The sequence below is a fragment of the Cervus elaphus genome, chromosome 15 (assembly GCF_910594005.1).
Source record: "Cervus elaphus chromosome 15, mCerEla1.1, whole genome shotgun sequence".
Taxonomy (NCBI): Eukaryota; Metazoa; Chordata; class Mammalia; order Artiodactyla; family Cervidae; genus Cervus; species Cervus elaphus.
In genome coordinates this window covers 13,506,839-13,523,530 of record NC_057829.1, presented here as the reverse complement: position 1 = coordinate 13,523,530, position 16,692 = coordinate 13,506,839, and the positions used below count along the sequence as shown (strand labels likewise).

At 45.4% G+C, this 16,692-nt stretch overlaps 1 protein-coding gene across 6 annotated transcripts in view; it reads right to left on the bottom strand.

The window, feature by feature from the left end:
- Window positions 1-1,736: 1,736 nt before the first annotated feature.
- The window catches only part of COG2 (component of oligomeric golgi complex 2), a 42,613-nt gene continuing 27,657 nt past the window's right edge, over window positions 1,737-16,692 (bottom strand). For 5 of the 6 annotated variants that reach the window (XM_043925875.1, XM_043925879.1, XM_043925878.1 and 2 more), the window contains 9 exons: window positions 16,462-16,601; window positions 12,069-12,130; window positions 10,406-10,557; window positions 8,604-8,801; window positions 7,606-7,678; window positions 7,209-7,351; window positions 5,561-5,700; window positions 4,193-4,376; window positions 1,737-2,394 (listed from right to left, as the gene is read on the bottom strand). In XM_043925875.1, coding sequence (XP_043781810.1) covers window positions 2,293-2,394; window positions 4,193-4,376; window positions 5,561-5,700; window positions 7,209-7,351; window positions 7,606-7,678; window positions 8,604-8,801; window positions 10,406-10,557; window positions 12,069-12,130; window positions 16,462-16,601 — 1,194 coding nt within the window. In that variant the 3' untranslated portion in view covers window positions 1,737-2,292. The remainder of the gene's footprint in view (window positions 2,395-4,192; window positions 4,377-5,560; window positions 5,701-7,208; window positions 7,352-7,605; window positions 7,679-8,603; window positions 8,802-10,405; window positions 10,558-12,068; window positions 12,131-16,461; window positions 16,602-16,692) is intronic. The other variant, XM_043925876.1, reaches the window with a different exon arrangement.

Below are 16,692 nucleotides of genomic sequence, written 5' to 3'. Positions count from 1 at the left end.
TTTGACATATATTTGTGAGGGGCCCACTGAAAGTCCAGCTTTGTGCTGGGTGAGGGGACCCAGCCGGACAAGTTATCCTGAGTCATACCTGTGGTTCTGAAGTTGTCTGCATAGACCTGGAACTACCATGGCAGCGGGAGGAAGAGGAATGTTGGTGTTTTTGACTTTATTTCAGAAAGCAACTGGCAGACTAATGGACTCTCTGTCCTTGTTGCGGAGCTCTTTTATACTGACAAAAGGAAATTTGGGTCAGGACACAATAGCAGCATGTTGTAGATTATTCAACACAAAAATATTAATTGTAGAGATTTCTCTTCAATATTTCCACAGCAAATCCTATGTCTTCTTGGGGTTGCAAAGTGCTTATCCAGTAGATCAGGTCATCATCTAGCAGCCACGGTTACCTTCAATCTGATATTCCTGGTGGGCATGAGCCCTGGCCTGAGGACAGCCAGGGGCACTCAGCTCAAGGCCCCATGAAGAACGTCATCAGATCCCAAATCTCTTACTCATTTCACTCCTTAATTTCTGTCTCCTCTTCTGCAGATTGGGAAGAGCAGTGCTGGCGATGGAGGGGCTGATACACCTGATTGCTGTCCACCACATTCAGAAACAAGAGAGGTAAAGTGGCCAGAGACAGTGCTGGAGCCCACCTCCGCCCAAGGCTGGACGGCACAGTTGCCAGGGAAGGATGTGCTGGTGGAGAGCTCGGCGTGGCCTCAGGGAACATGTGTGACTTGAAGATGTGGCGATGCAGCGTGTGCCACGCACTCTGCTATGCTGTTACAGGCTCACTTGGAGCATGAGGCTGTGGGCACCACAGGCCTGTTCCCTTAGCTTCTCCAGATCCGAGGTGCGTGTGCCAGGCACCCCAGCGCCGGACCTGGAGTCCCAGGGCGACCAGGGTCCCGCTCGGTCTGCAGGTGCCAGCTCAGCAGCTCTGCACTGCACACCCACCTCTCACCCCTGTCCTGCCCCTGCTGCCCACAAGCCCGGCACCACACAAGGACGCACAGCCTGGCCTGGTGAGCTGGCTCCTCAGACGAGGGCTCACACCCTGAGGGCGAATCCCTCCTGCTGTCTCGCTCGGTGTTGTTCCTCTGACCAGCTTCCTAAAATTAAGACACACATCTATCCAAGGGCAGGGCCCTCCCTGCTAAGATGAGAGTGCCTGTTCTCTAACAGAGAGCAGAGACGCCAGAGCACGCCCCGCTGGAGGCTGGCAGCCTGGACAGGGCCCGTGCCCTGCCTGCAGTGCTCACTGCTCTCTGGGGCCCCGCTCCTCTCTCCCTCCCGCTTCTCCAGTTCCATCTCGTCACTCCTGCCAGCTCCCAGGCCGGCTCTCTTCCTTCCCTGTCACTTTTTCTTCCTCTCCCCCTCCAGTTAACCCAGACAGGAGGTGCACCTGCTCTCTTGTCAGTGTTGGGCTGAAGGGGCAGAGCCAAAGCCACGCACATGCGCTCTGCACCTATGTGTGAATATGGGAGCGAACAAAGCACCCACATGCTTGCAGTGCCACCTCCCAACACTCCCGACTCTCCCCCTTCTCCCACACGCAGGAGCAGGTTGCCAGGAAGGGGCCCTGCTGCCTTCAGTGGGAAGGTGTGTTGGGTCACCCTCCCACAGCCCAGATCTGCCACATACCTGAAGGGCACTCCATGACAGACAGAACCTACAGGTGCAAAGGACAGGGGACGTGGTATCTGACTGTGCTGAATTCACAAATAAGAGGTGCATACGCTTTGGCAGGCTCTTTTATTAGGAAACTGATCCCCCTGCTGCTTCTTGCTGTTGACAGAGGTCTGGGTGATGAGGACTGTTCTGAACACCTAGTGGGAGAATGGAAAGCCACCTGTGTAGCCCCGTCTAGAAAGTCAGAGTCATCAGGGAGAAGGGTGTTTGTACAGTGTAGCCACCCCTCTGCAGCCAGTCCCTTCTAACTGCAGGGCCAGAAAGCTGACTTTTTATATTCAGACATACATGTATTTACTTCAATCATATTTTAGAAATCATCTCTTCCACGCTAAGATTTACAATAAAAATAAAATAATTTGCTCTGTAAACTATAGTAGAAAGTTTCAAACATCTTAAAATTATCTTCCATACAATGGAAAAAGGCTTTTGTATTCTTTTTGGGTGAAAGAAGACCCAAAGACGCTGAGGGAAGCTGCCCTGGCGCGCTTTTGGGAACCAGTGGACGCGCGTCCGTGTCGCAGCCTGAGAGAGAACAGAGCCGCTTTCTTCCCTGCAGGCGTGAGGTCCAACCTTCCCCTGGGCTCTACTCCAAGACGCTTAAGGCTGGTCCGCAGGTGCCTGGTCCTTGGCAGCAGCAACGAGCTCTGCGAGAGCCGGAAAACTTCTTATGTCCTTTGTTCGCAGGCCCATCTTTTCTATCTGTAAAGGGAATGAATCAAGTTAGCTGAACATGGAAGAGACTCTTACAAAGAAAACAAGATATCCACCCTCACCTCACCCTCCACTAAACCAGAAAAAGGCAGTTTCCCGAAGACTGGTAGAATAATTTTTTACTTTCAAATAAATGAAGTAAAAAAGTGTACTTATTATAACATTTACTTCTGGAGGTCATTCTAAGAAGTCCATGTCAATTTATCTCCGTTCACTAAATCATTCTCCCACCAGGATAAGAGCCTCTCTTATAGGCTGGAAGAGAAAACTCACACTAAGAAAAGGAACTTTCTACGTGCCGAATTCTCAGAAACGACTTGCCTGAGGTCTTACTCTCTCAGCATATCATTAACAGCCTTTTCTTAGAAACAACTCTGGCACAGCAACCATGTGGCAACAGAGATGCAGCACAGTGCGCGTCACCCTTCATTCACACCGCCACCCAGCACACGTGCACACACGCACAGCGGGGCCCGGGAGACCCCAGACCCGCGGCACGGTCGCTGCTGGCGCGCTGTGGCTGCTCTGGGGGCCGCGAGGAACCCATCTCCCTGTTCTTTTGCTCATTTGCTCTTCATTTGTCTATGACCAACTTTTTTGCCCATAAAAAGACTTTAAGTTTCTCTTGTGAAATAGAGTAAGTAAACAGAAGAAGGTAATAAGACTTTCTGCCAGGATATCCCTGTAAATTCACCTGAAAATGGAAAAATCTGGATTTTTCAGTGATGACATTGAGCCATAAGAAAGAGTGACTAGAAAACCAAGCATCTTTTGATGGGAATGTCATGATATCACTTTTTCTCTAGCAAAAAGGTCGTGCTGGTGGCCCAGTGGTTAACAATCTGCCTGCCAATGCAAGGGACATGGGTTCAATCTCTGATCCAGGGAGATTCCACATGCCACAGAGCAACTAAGCCCACGTGCCACAACCACTGAAGTGCCACAACTACTGAAGCACCACATGCCTTAGAACCTGTGCTCTGCAACAAGAGAAGCCACAATCTGAGAAGTATGTACTACAACCAAGAGTAGCTCCGCTTGCCACAACGAGGGAAAGCCCATGAGCAGCAACAAAGACCCAGTGCAGCCAAAAATAAATAAATAAATTTTAAAAAGGTCTTTCTTGAGGATTTATTGCTACAGAAAACCTAAGCAGTTGAGAAAGCCAGTTTCTGAACATTCAAAAGTTTGACACTCAGTAAGGATGGAAGGCCCTGCATAGGATCCACACTTGCCCATAGGTGATGGTACCTACGTGGATGTCCACCCATCCACTGTGTGACACCAAAATTTGTGTTTTATAGAAAACCTAAAAAACGCAGGCAGGGAGACAAAGAAACTGTGCTGAGACGAGTTCTCAAGCACCGCACAGAGACATCAATGGCCCAATGCTTCTCTAGTTATTCTAAAGCCAAACTAACAAATATCTCAAAGGACCCTCAGCCGCCCAGCACCAATGCCACGTCAAGCACGTTTCAGGCTCTGGACCAAAAGGACACCATCTCCGCCTATGGGCTCATGTCCCAGCAGCTTTGGGAACATGAATGCCAGCAAGCCAAGAGAATAGCAATTCACTGGACCTCAGAAAGTCTGCTTTTTCCTTCTCATATTCCCTAGGTGCACATCCTCTTCCTTCAAGTGTCTGGGGCCCTGGTCCTCTTTTCTAGCACCGGGAATGAACTTTTGGTCCCTCCCAGTATCTCTGGGCTCAGGGGCATTGCCGGGTGCCTGCTGGGCCCTTGGAATGCAGTCAGGCCCCTTGGAAGGGCAGCGGCGCTCGGGTCACCTGCTCTCCTAAATATGCAACGTCCAAGGCCAACTGCAGTCGGATCTTGTCATCATCACTCATGCCGCCGCCACTGAGCCCAGCTGGGCTGGCGGGAGTGGCTCTCCTGGCCTGTTTGAGCCGCTTCAGGCTCTCCTCCATCTTCCTCACAGCGTTCAGGACATCCGACACGGTCTCATAGTACCTTGAACATAAGACAGCGGTCAAAGAGACGCAGTACCGAACATATCCACGAGCTTTGTGAACCAAAAAACGGATTTTTTTAGTTAAAATTTCAATTCCAATAAAAGATCAGCCATAGTAAATACTGTTTAAGACTGAAAGAAAAATAGGGTCTTGACTCTCTAGCATTGTATTCCCTCAGAATTTAAGAACTATGTATATGAATTTTGTCTAAAATGTCCGTCCTGAACACTAAGAGAAATCACAGGCCAAAGTCTTTCCTATATCAAGGCTGAACAGCAGCTCATTTCTCAAATGTAAGTAACAAATTCATTTACAATCAGTTCTAGGAACAGCTCATCTTTTTTAAAGAGTAAAAGTATTTCAAAAATTTTAAACAAAACTAACTGCCTTCAAAATGATTTCCAAATTATAAATGAGCTATATTTCAAAATTTTATTTACAACTGGTTACCTGGCATTTATAATACATTTGCCCACAGAAATCGCACTATAACTCGCTGCTGTGTTCTAAATTAACTCACAAATGCTGCTTAGTTCATAAGCAGTAGAAAGAAACAAAATGTTATTGCAAAATTAATAATTAAAACTCAACAACAAAATCAAATAAAATATTTTGATGTAACTCAATGCTGGATTTGGGGAAAACAGTTGGTTGAATTAGAACTGAAGAGGCATTCAACCAGACTGAAGACCTCCTCTAATTTCATCAGCCTGAGGATTTGACAGCAATCCTGTAAGAGCTGTAATCACACTCCACAATGAACACGTTTGCTTCCTTCATTACCCTGGTCTACCCAGTGCAAGTCTGCTGATGACGTGGCGTGACTGGAGCCGCTATGGACCGGCAGAGTTGAGAAGGACGGACCTGAAAGGAGAAAGTGTGCCTAGACCTGCAGACACTCCCACACGAAGTGACGTTAAGGACAGTCAAATGCAGCGCGCAGGGGGACTGTGGAGTACGCCTGGGTGCCAAACGGTGTGTGAGCTATGAGGCAGGGCTGGCGTGGCTGCAGGCCAGGCAGAGCCTTGGCTGGCGTGCAGTGAGCACAGATGGGGAGACTGGGTGCCCACATGGAGCCCTGTCCAGAGATAGGCCATAGAAGACAACTGTGCCGGTCCCAGTGGTCTCTGACTTAGGACTTTTCTAAGAAAGTCCAGAATAGTCTGCTTGTAAGTTACTTACTTATGTGTGCTCTCAGAGAGAGCGGCTTCTAACCATTGCTGAATCGTGGCTTGCTTGAGCTTGTCCTTGTGCCTGCTCTGAAGCTGGTACAATGGCTTCAGAGCGCTGTCCACGTAAGAGGAGGCTGTCACTGGCACCTCCTGGGATAATGTTGGTAGAGGTTAAAGAGGCCAGAAAAGGAGAAAGTAAGTACTCAAACCTCACGTTCAAAAGGACATTACCAACATACCAGTTTTGAGACACACACAAGTGCTGTCTACAGAAAGACCCTGGAGACCAAGAGGGAGCCACAGAGGACGATGCCCGGAGCTGACTGGACTCAGGTTCCCTAACCTTGTGTTCACACAAATCACCTGGCCACTTCGTTAATTCTAGGTCTGATTTTGTGTGTGTGTACTGGGCAGGAGGTGAGTGGGGCCAACTTTTGAGACCATGCATTTATAACAAGCTCCGACTGGTGACCCATTTGCTGCTGTTTAACAGACCACCATTTAAGAAGTGAGGATCTAGGACTTTTCTTAATTTTGGTTTCTTCACCTGTAAATAATGACACTGGCACTCACTTCACAGGACAAATGACAGTATAAAGTGTTTAGTACGGTGTCTGACCCACGAGGCAAGTACTTGGTAAATATAACAACACCCTGCTGATGAAAAAGGGAAAGCTGGCAGATTCCTAAAGGAAAAGTAATGAATTTGGCAAACTAAAATAGGTCTGTTTCTCCCACTTCAGACCAGAACATCAGGAGAGTAGATACTCTTGCTGATGTTCCCAGAAGTGGAAATTCTGCTATATGGCCTACATGTTAAAAGGAAAAGGAGAAAAGTCACAGAGATGAGCTCAGCTTGTCTCAGGACGCAGCTCAGCCACTCCCCGCATCCAGAGCAGGGGCTGGGTGGGAAAAGTAACACCAATAGCACACCAGGCCCCACACTGGGTGTGCGTGTAGAAACTCCAGGGATATTCCAAAATAGCACAATGCTGCAGGACATTTTCACAGGTCCTGAGAATAATTTTAGTTGTAAATTAAAATCCAACTTTACAACCAGGAGAAAAGAAAATTAGAAGGAAAATACGAACTAGCAAGAATGAAATGAATATAAACACTTGAAAATGACAGTTCAAGAGAAAAACTAAAACACTGCTAAAAACAAATTCCCCAATTCCTATTCTAGAAAGTGAAGACAAAGGAGAATTTGACTTTGAATACCAGTATAAGCTCAATTTTTCACCTTATAAATACCTTTAATAGCTTTTAATGTAACTTTTTTATACCATATCCAGTAAAAGACAGAAGCAGGTACTTCCAATGGCAATATGAAAGAAATAAGGTAAATTCAGATCTTCTCAAATATAGAATATGAAACCCAAAAGAAGGGCAGGACTTAAAATATTTTATTAAAATGCTTTCTTTGAAAATACTATTCTCCCTTAAGGCCCAAAGTCCATACTGCCCAAGTCCAACTACCTACATTATGTTTGTGCCGAGGCCCTGGACATCTACTGAGAAGCCTCCTTCTCACAACTGAACAAGATGGATTCTCCCCTGGAAAATCCATTTCTGTTCTCACTTAACCACTTCTTCCATCTCTGCCTTCCTGATACATATTTCCCCACCTCAAAATGCTTTTCAATGAGTGCACTGACCTTATTGGTTCTTCGGTACAGCCTGGGAACCTCCAGGGCACTTTTCAGGTGACTAAAGCAAGACTCACTTAAGTCCTGGGTGATTTTCTCACTCAAGGCGGGTACACAGGCAGACAAAGACAGCTGGGAGTCCTCCAGGGCTGCTGCAGAGATGGAAAGATGTGTTTTATCACTCTATTCAGGCTCAGGCCTAAAGAGAGTATACAATAAACTAAATCAAATCATTAGAATTAAAATATCTCATTCAGAGAAGTTAAAAATCACAGAACAGAATACAGAAACAACCAAGGATTTACAACTAGAGAAAACTGTTAATTAAATATATCCTAGTCTCTAAAATTCTATTTTAAGTTATTTCTTATTCAAAGATTTGCTGAATCTAAAGATTCATTTTTACCTGAGATGGAAGAAAAATTCTTAAAGCCCATCACTTCAAGTTTTGGCTTGATTGTTTCTAAGAGTTCTGGAAGCTGAAATAAATATGCACTTTATATATTCAGTTACTTTTTATTAATCAAAGGAAGAGGCAATTCTATATGCACCTACAACTCTAGAATGTTATCAATTAATAATAAAACTAAACTCGGAACTTTCAGTAACTTTCATTGGAAGGAAACAAAATTCTTAATTAATGCTTTCACTAGAAAATAATTCAGCAACATGGAAAATCATATTTTCATGGCTATTAACACTATTCTGTAGCTCCCCTCAATACCAAAAAAAACCTTATGATAAAGACCATGTTTTTGCTCAACACATACAGTATTTGTCCAAGCACCACAAAACACTTAAACCTGAAAAAAGCAGAATTATGTATCACAGCACTTAAACACATTCTGTTCTTAAACAAAGTTCTGTTAATGGTAAAAGTAAGAACATGAAACCTATGTGGAGGACATAGGAAGACGTTTTAATAGTTCAGCACTTTTAAAGGATAAGTACTGGGTAAGTAGACTAGAAACAATTAGAATCCAACCCATTAAAGACCGTGGCTCCACAGAGTGAGCTGAGCTAACCAGGGCCTGGCTTGCCCTGGTGTGTGGCGTCACTGCTCAGGGGAAGCCGGGGCTCCAGGCAGGCACGCGGTAGACAGGCTGCTACCCGAGGAGGAGAGCATGCCAGTCAGGGGGCCGGAGGCAATGCCAGAGGGAGGTAAAAGGATGCTCTCTTTCAGGGGCCTGGGCCCACAAGTCTAAACCCCATGAGGCCAGACAGTGAGAAAACAGGCCGCTAACCGAGGAGGAGAGCGTGCCAGTCAGGGGGCGGAAGCAACGCCAGAGGGAGGGAAAGGATGCTCTCTCTCAGGGGCCCTGGGCCCACAAGTCTAAACCCCATGAGGCCAGACAGTGAGAACACTGAACCCCACACTTAGAATCCTCTGCAACACAGGCTCACCTGCTCCTGAAGCCTGTCCAGGTCTGTGACCACATAGACAAGTTGAGTGCTGGAAATGGTGACGATGGGCTTTGTTTCAGAAGGGCCACTTGCTTGGTCTTCGCAATTTCCTTGGGTTATAGAAAGATCTTTGCTGCCAGTTACCAAAGGTTTTTTAATATCCTTAACACTTTCATTAGAGATGGGCCTGAGTAAAAGCTGAAAAAGGATTTCATTGATAAAATGTTTCCACCTGCAAGATATATGAGCATGTAACTCAACACAAAATGCCAGCTGTCGACAAAGTATTAAGTGAAAGTTAACTCATGAAAGGATACCACATCCTGTCTCTCCAGGTAGGTGTGAAAAACAGAAACAGGACAAACTTTGACCCTATGTGCATTTCCCCTCCTTGACTTAAGTAACAGTCAGAAAGAAAGCAAGAGGTCCCGAAACTAAAGGAAAATTAAGATCCGGAACATCATAGGTTTTAAAAAGTTAATTAACTGTTTAAGGTAAACAATTTACTGTATTTACTTAATAAATTATTATCATAAGGGTAAAAAATAAAAGTCTCAACCTCAATTATGCTTCAAGTAATACAAACGACATAAGTGTTCTCCGCATAATGGACTGCTACAAGGGAAAAAAAAAACCTAAGAGAAGAGCACTTGCATTGAGAAAAGAATGGAATATTCTAGGTGTAAGAATCATCACTGGCTGGCATCTTGCTGGGGATGATGAAGTAAGCCCAGGCCTCAGAGGATTATATCAAATCCACAGTGTCCCAGGAACTGCACGATCTTCATGAACCGTTTCTTAGGGCAGGGTGCTCTATTGAGACTCCTCTGAGTACAGGGAGGCAAAGGAGGAAGAGGAGAGGAACTTGGATGGCGCACCATTATCTGCTGGGCACCTTCGTTATCAGTTTGCTGGGCAAGAAATCTCTTTACTCCTCACCTCACAATAAGCACATGTAGAAGCTGTGTTCCTATTTTACAGACGAAGAATCTGAGATTCAGCCAATTTCCCTAAGACCACAAAATTAAAGAGCAGCAGGGCCAAGGTCTGACTTTGACTTGAAGCCTGTGCTTTTTCCACTGAAACACTCTCCTCCAGTTGATAGAGTGCTTCCGTGTCCATGGATGATGGCTTCTCCATGTCATCTTTCCTACACTTCCGCTCATGCTCTCTTATACTCATCACCTTGCACTGGCCGGGGTGTGTGTCTATCACTGAGCTGTCTGTGCAGCAGGCATCTCTGAGACCTGAAGCGGACCTGGTGGGGCCAGGTGCTCAGCACTGGACCACTGTGGCTTTATGCACAAAAACTAATCAGTCATCATAGGCATGTGAATACCTAACACAGCCAAGCTGAAAAGGGTTTCTGAAACAAAGGCAAGGTTAATCAATTTTACAACCTTCTAATCTCAGCCACTTGGTGTTTTTCAATTTCCAAATATTAAGGGAAGAATATGCATATTTTTATCATCTTCATTAAAATGATCATCTCTGTTTTATGGTGCCTCTGTATTGGAGGCACCAAACAAAGATTCTGGTTTTCCTCAGAGAAAATGAGGTCAATGCGGTGCTTTTCAAAAAGACAAAGCAATGAATATGTGACAACTGATATCCCTAAAGGTCACATAAACAAGAGTGAAAAGGAAATCCAGTGAAACGGATAGAAACCTGGGAAGTTGGACTATAGCCCTTGCATCAACCTCTCATGACCACATGGGCTTTAAAAATCTTGGCACGTTTAGCTTAACCTATCTTTAATTTATTTCAGTCTTGATCAGGGATGAGCACCAGCCAGCCCTCACCTCCTTGACAAATACGGAGTACCGCGCCAGAATCTGCAGCGTCAGTCTCCACAGACGATGCGCCAGCAGCGGCAAGAACATCTTGTCAGACCAGCACCTCTGAAGGCTGCTCCACGTCCTGTGAGAAGCCAAAAGGCGATACGAGCTCCCAGCTAGAGGTAAAAACGCACAGTTAAGGAGTCGCAGCAGAAGGCTCACAGCTAAAATCTGCAACAGACAAGCCAAGAGTGAAGCCAATGACATTCTGAAGAATCCTATGAGGTCAGCGAAGATTTAGGGAGGGGGTGTGGCCAGCCAAGAGGCCGTACCGTGGACACGTGACTCCATCTCGCCTGTAACGCTGTTTGCTAATTTTACATGACTCCTTCTCCCAGGCATTTGATACATACATTGGAAGGACTGATGCTGAAGCTGAAACTCCAGTACTTTGGCCACCTCATGCGAAGAACTGACTCATTGGAAAAGACCCTGTTGCTGGGAGGGATTGGGGGCAGGAGGGAAGGGGACGACAGCGGATGAGATGGCTGGACGGCATCACCAACTCGATGGGCATGAGTTTGAGTAAACTCTGGGAGCTGGTGATGGACAGGGAGGCCTGGTGTGCTGCGATTCATGGGGTCGCAAAGAGTCGGACACGACTGAGCAACTGAACTGAACTGAACTGAAACATATATAACAATCAGAGATAATCCGTTAACAGGTACTTTATAATAAAGCAGCACATGCGAACTGGAGTGGCAGTCACTTGCAAGGGTTTAATCTTTGGTTTTGAATTTGTCCTGTCTTCTCTTCCACTCTTGAATATGCTATTTAAATATAGGAAGTCAATTACACATGGCTACTTTTGCAAAGACAGCTGAAGATAAACTTTTGAAGCTAAAAGCGTGCAGTTTAGATGGAACTTGGCCGCACAAAAGGGAGCACAGTGGAGTGGAGCTTTGTGGCCACAGGAACAGCCACCTAGGTGAGCAGTCACCAGGGACGCCTAAAGCATGACTAGATGCAAACACGTCTGGGAAGTGTAGGCTGACCCCAGTCACCCACCCACTGTCCCAGGACTGGGCCAAGGGCTCTGGAGGCCTGAGGCATCAGTCCGAGCTGAGAGTCATCCTCTGGAGGGAAGGGACAGTCTGATCCTTTACCTCAGCTTAAGAGGGAAGTGGAGGGTAGCCACAAGGCTACAAAAAAAGGCTGTCACTTAAGCACAGCAGGGGTTATATCCCCTTGACACATTATATTCAGAAACGAAAATGTGGTCTCCTTCCTGTATTCTTAAAGCATCCTTTACATCGTCTTTACACAGCCGGAAGCTCTAGAAACCTTTTTTAAAAAAAGAACTTTAACTATATCTTCAGGGTCTAACTTACTTCCCTGGTGCCTCTGACGGTAAATCATCTGCATGCAATGCAGGAGACCTGGGTTTGATCCCTGGGTCAGGAATGGCTACCCACTCCAGTAATCTTGCTTGGAGACTTTAATGGACAGAGGAGCCTGGTAGGCTACAATCCATGGGGTTGCAAAGAGTTGGACATGACTGAGCAAGTAACACTACTGGAAGACAGCAAGAGGTCAAAGTGCTCCCAGGGCGCTAAGGCCACCAAGAAGACTTGGTGAATGGAATTAACCCACTTAACGATAGCCTTTGTCACTCTGAGGATGTTACCTGGTGCATCTTCCAGGACATCTGTAAGTGCTGCTTCTAAGGATCCAGCTATTTCTCTAAATCTGAGAGAAAAACAAGAGTGTAAATGGCTGTTTTCTCTGCTTCAGGTGCCTCTCCCCCCAGCCTTCCGCTCCCCAGGCAATAGGACCATTCTCCTGCTTGCTCGTAGGGCCAGTGCCTCAGAGATGCCCCAGCAGCCCTGATGCCTGGCCTCCAGACTTTTTTTCTTACTGAGCAGGAAATAAACTTACCTGAATTACTTGACAAGGAAGCCATTTCTGGCAAGTCCCACCATCTATAATCAGGTAATCACTTCAGGGCCATAAGACTGGTTTTTCCAGTCCTCTTACCTCCACACTATCAGAAGAAAGCAAATGTCCCTCAAACTAAGAAATGGAGAAGCCATATTCTGTATCTTTGTTTGCAGCTTGAGACATATCACTGAAAGTAGGCAGTTAAACTAGAACAAGTCTCTGCCTGGCGCTCATCAAGTGTCTGCTGCCTGTCTCTCGTGCTGCTGCTGGTAACTTCAGGCCCACCCTGAGGCTCAGGATCTGCTTTCTGGATGGGTTTTCTGTTTTCTCTGCTAGGCCATTTGTCATTTCATACTGTCTTCTCACAGCCTTCTGTTTTAATACCTGATGTGGACACATTTTTATGACTGTGAAATGAAACTGTGTGTGTATGTATTTCCTTAATTAGCTGCCTATGTAGCATCCTCCTTCCCACCTATATAACCCTTCCATGTTCAAACTTTCTTTACCATACATTCTTCTGTCACCCACTACCAATAAATTCTGACACATACTTAACATCAATTTACCTAATCCACAATCTTGGTTTTTTGGATAGTACTTATATGCTTTTAAAAAGCAGTTCAGAGACTGATCTTCAGGAAACTGGAGAGTAAACGCAGCAGCACTTCATAGAAAGAGCAGCAGCCCTGCCCTCAAAGGCACGAGTGGCCGAGAGCAGAGGACTCTGGCCCACCCTGCCTGCTGGAGCTGGCCGCTCCCCACAGCTTCCCTGTGCCACACGCAGGAAAGAACTCAGCGACTGCCCCGTGAAGCCTGTGGAAGGCGAGTCTCTTCAAGTAGCAGGGAGAGGCCCAGAGGGAACAAGTGGCAGAAGAGCAGTGGAGGAAGAGAAGAGAGCACTGGAGAACCACAAAGAAGGCGGTGCTCCTGAGCACACTGGGGAGGAGAGGGCAGGGGCCGCCCTGCAGTGACGGGAGCAGACCAGCTCCTGCATTTGCCTCAGACCCCGAAGCCCACCATTTGCCCACAGCTGTTAACACACGAAACACAGGAAGGAAGCTTCAGCACAGAAAAGGCCTGACACTACACAGCATTGTTCAGAACGTGGAAAACCAGAAGCCACCTTCACAGCCCCAAGGAGGGAAGGTTTCCGTAACATGCGGCACAGTTCCTACTGAATGCAGCGTGAAGAGAGGTCAGCTGGAAGTTCTGCGGCCATCAGAGGAACAGGTATCATTCAGTGTAAGTAAGGACACAGGATAAAACTGTATGTATGCCACAACAATCCACACAGGATAAAACTGTATGTATGCCACAACAAGCCATACAAACGAGAAAGTGCAAGACACAAATGCAGCAGACCCCTAACATTAATGCCTTTTAAACAGACGTGCAGATGACGTGTGACCAGGTGTGAGATCCCTAAGACTAAAACTGTCTATGTCATGTGACCTAGTTGTCCCCTCTCCCTACCTTCCAGGAGCCCAGAACCCGCCCCTCAAGTAGCTTTGCTGGCCAGTAACTTCCAGGATTGAGGTGTTAGGTTGTACTTCTTAGAAAATAAACGAAGTGAGATGTTACTTTGGTGAAATTTGAAAAGTTATGCTGTAGTTTTCACAGGTATATGGGATGCCATTCTACTCTTGATAGAGGATTTGTAAGACAGGCAACCCCAAATACAAACACTCCTAAACTCTTGCATTTGGGTATGGGGATGATCTGGAGACACACACCCCCTTCCCCATGCACGGCTCTACTGACCCATGGACACAACTTGAGGAGGGTGGAGGGGAAGGAAGGCACATTAGTACCACACAGACTCCATGCTGTGAAGGAGCTACACCATGCTAAGCATGTGCTGAATGGAACAGACAGAGAACACACATGTGACCATCCTGGGAGCATACATCTTTCTAGCAAGAGTTCAATCAAAAAAGACATACCACTGCCTGTAGCATTTAAGGGCTAACACCCAGCTTCCCGGCAGCCACTGACTTACCACCACTTGAGACTGCTGGGGGCCCATGTGTATTGAATCTCTTTCTATGAAAACTAATGCCTAACCCTACTTTCCCAAACTCCTGGAAGAACAAATGAAGTGTTGACACAACAGGGGACCAGAGACAGAAGGGGTGCCCGTGTGCTCACAGAACGGTGGTGGCGGGAGGGGTGCCTTTTTTCCTGAAGATGACGGGGATGTCGGCACAGAGTCAGACCCGGGACTATCTGATTGCTACTGAGAGTGCAATATTAGTACTGATACTCCTTCCTAGAAATCTGTTGAAACATCACCACCCTACTGGCGTTTGGGCTTACTTTAAATGACCCTGAAGTGAATCAGACAGCAATACAGCTTTGACACCAGCCATGTTTGCAGAACATTCTGTTATCCCAGAGAATAAATAACCCAACCACTGGCAAAAATCAACAGAATGGTGTTCTATAAAGTGTTACTTGAATTTCTTTTTAAGTGGAAGAGCAAATGCACTGAAAACAGGTTCCACACTTCATAACTCAAACGTAACTTTTTAAATTTCATCAATTTTAAATAAAACTATTTACAAAGAAAAGTTAAACAATTCCTTTGAATGCTTATGGCTGAACTCTGGTGAAGACTAAAAATGTCTTTCATGGGACTGGCTGAGTTTCAGCATAGTTTAAGACTCAATTACCAGCTTTGAGAGAACCCACGATGAGAGGAAGACGGGCTGAGGCCAGGCTGTGCTACCCTGCAGGGCCCAGAACTCCAGAAGGCAGAATGACACGACTGCAAGATTACCAAGTGTGGGGGTCTGGGGCCTGGGGCCTGGGGAAATGACTAGATAAGGGGCGTTTGGAGGCAGTAAACAGGAGTATGGGCTGTGATGGTTATTAGATATCTAAAGCAATCTAACCCAAAATGGAGACTACAGGAGACACGGAAAGTTTAAATATTATTTCTCTACTGCCCTCTTACACTATAAAATGATGCTTCACCATTTTAAATTTTTCTCACAAACCAAAAGGGCTTCTTGCCCTGGCTACATCTCGATCATCACGTAACGATTACATCCCATGCAGTCCATGAGTATCTCAGACAAACAAATCCTTAATTTCTTACCTACATGATAATATAACCTTGAAAAATTAAGTATAAAGCTCAGTACTGTATGTAAAAGAGCACCATACTAACGGTCTGACAGCTTTGATTTCATCATCAAAAGACAATTATATACATCCTCAATCATGGCAAGTAATTACAAGTCAAGGTATTTAACATATTTCCCTCTCTGTAATTATTCCTCAGAACTCCAGGGAAGGACTGCATCATAATTAATGAAAGCATCCAGCAATTTAAACAAAAAGCTTGCAAGTCTTTAAAAACCATTCTAACTAACATGCTTTAGTTAACACCATTCTATGGAGGAACTTACTGTGATCTCATTCAAGAGAATCTGCAAAAATGGCTATTTTTTAAAAAAAATGGCTATATTTTCATCTCTTTTTCTAGGGGAATATACATTGTTAAGAATTTATCCTAAATTGCCCCCAAATTGTCTACAGGACCACTTACTGGCACTGGTGATATCATTATGCTATCTGGAAGCAAAGTGTCACCATTTTCCAGAATACTCACTAAGATTATAAAGGAAGTCAAAATAATAACTACAATTCTTATAAACTGACGGATGGAATCAGCTACAAAGAATATTTCAAGAAAGAACACTTTTCCTGATTCCCTCTGAGGATAAAAATGTTACAGATGAGCAAAACTACAGATGAAGGATAGGCCTGCTATTTGAAGCAAGTGATGGAAGAGGAAAATGGAGAGAAGAGCTGCTAGGTGACCAGCTCTCTCTGTCTCTTCATGGTGAATGAAGGCGTAGCACCTGGGAATGAAGCTGGGCCTGGTCTAGCTCCCTGGAGTCTAGCATTCCCAGCTTACTAATGACAAGAGAGTAAAACTTAATCCTTTTGTCACACAGGCCAGAACTTGGGCAATCATGATACTTCTTGTGCGTTTCTGCTCTAAACTGTTTCCCAAGGAATAATATGATGATCTCCAAGAAGGGGCTGTGAGATGGAGTTCAGTCCATCTGAACTGGTGTTCAAATCCTATTTCAGAAGGGTGGAGGTGATGGGAATAAATTACTGACCTTATTTGAAAATAAACAGGCAAGTTCCACTTATTATTGAAGCTGTGATAGGCAGGATGTGCTCGTAATCTTTTTACACTGGCCTGTGATCCACATTGCCGTTCAAATGTTCTTACAAAATCCATACTTATGGTATATTTCTAAAATAAGAACAAACAGGTGGAATTTTCATTTTAAGGAAACTGACCAGAATCGGGATCATATACTGAAAAATGGAAATCAAGATAAAGA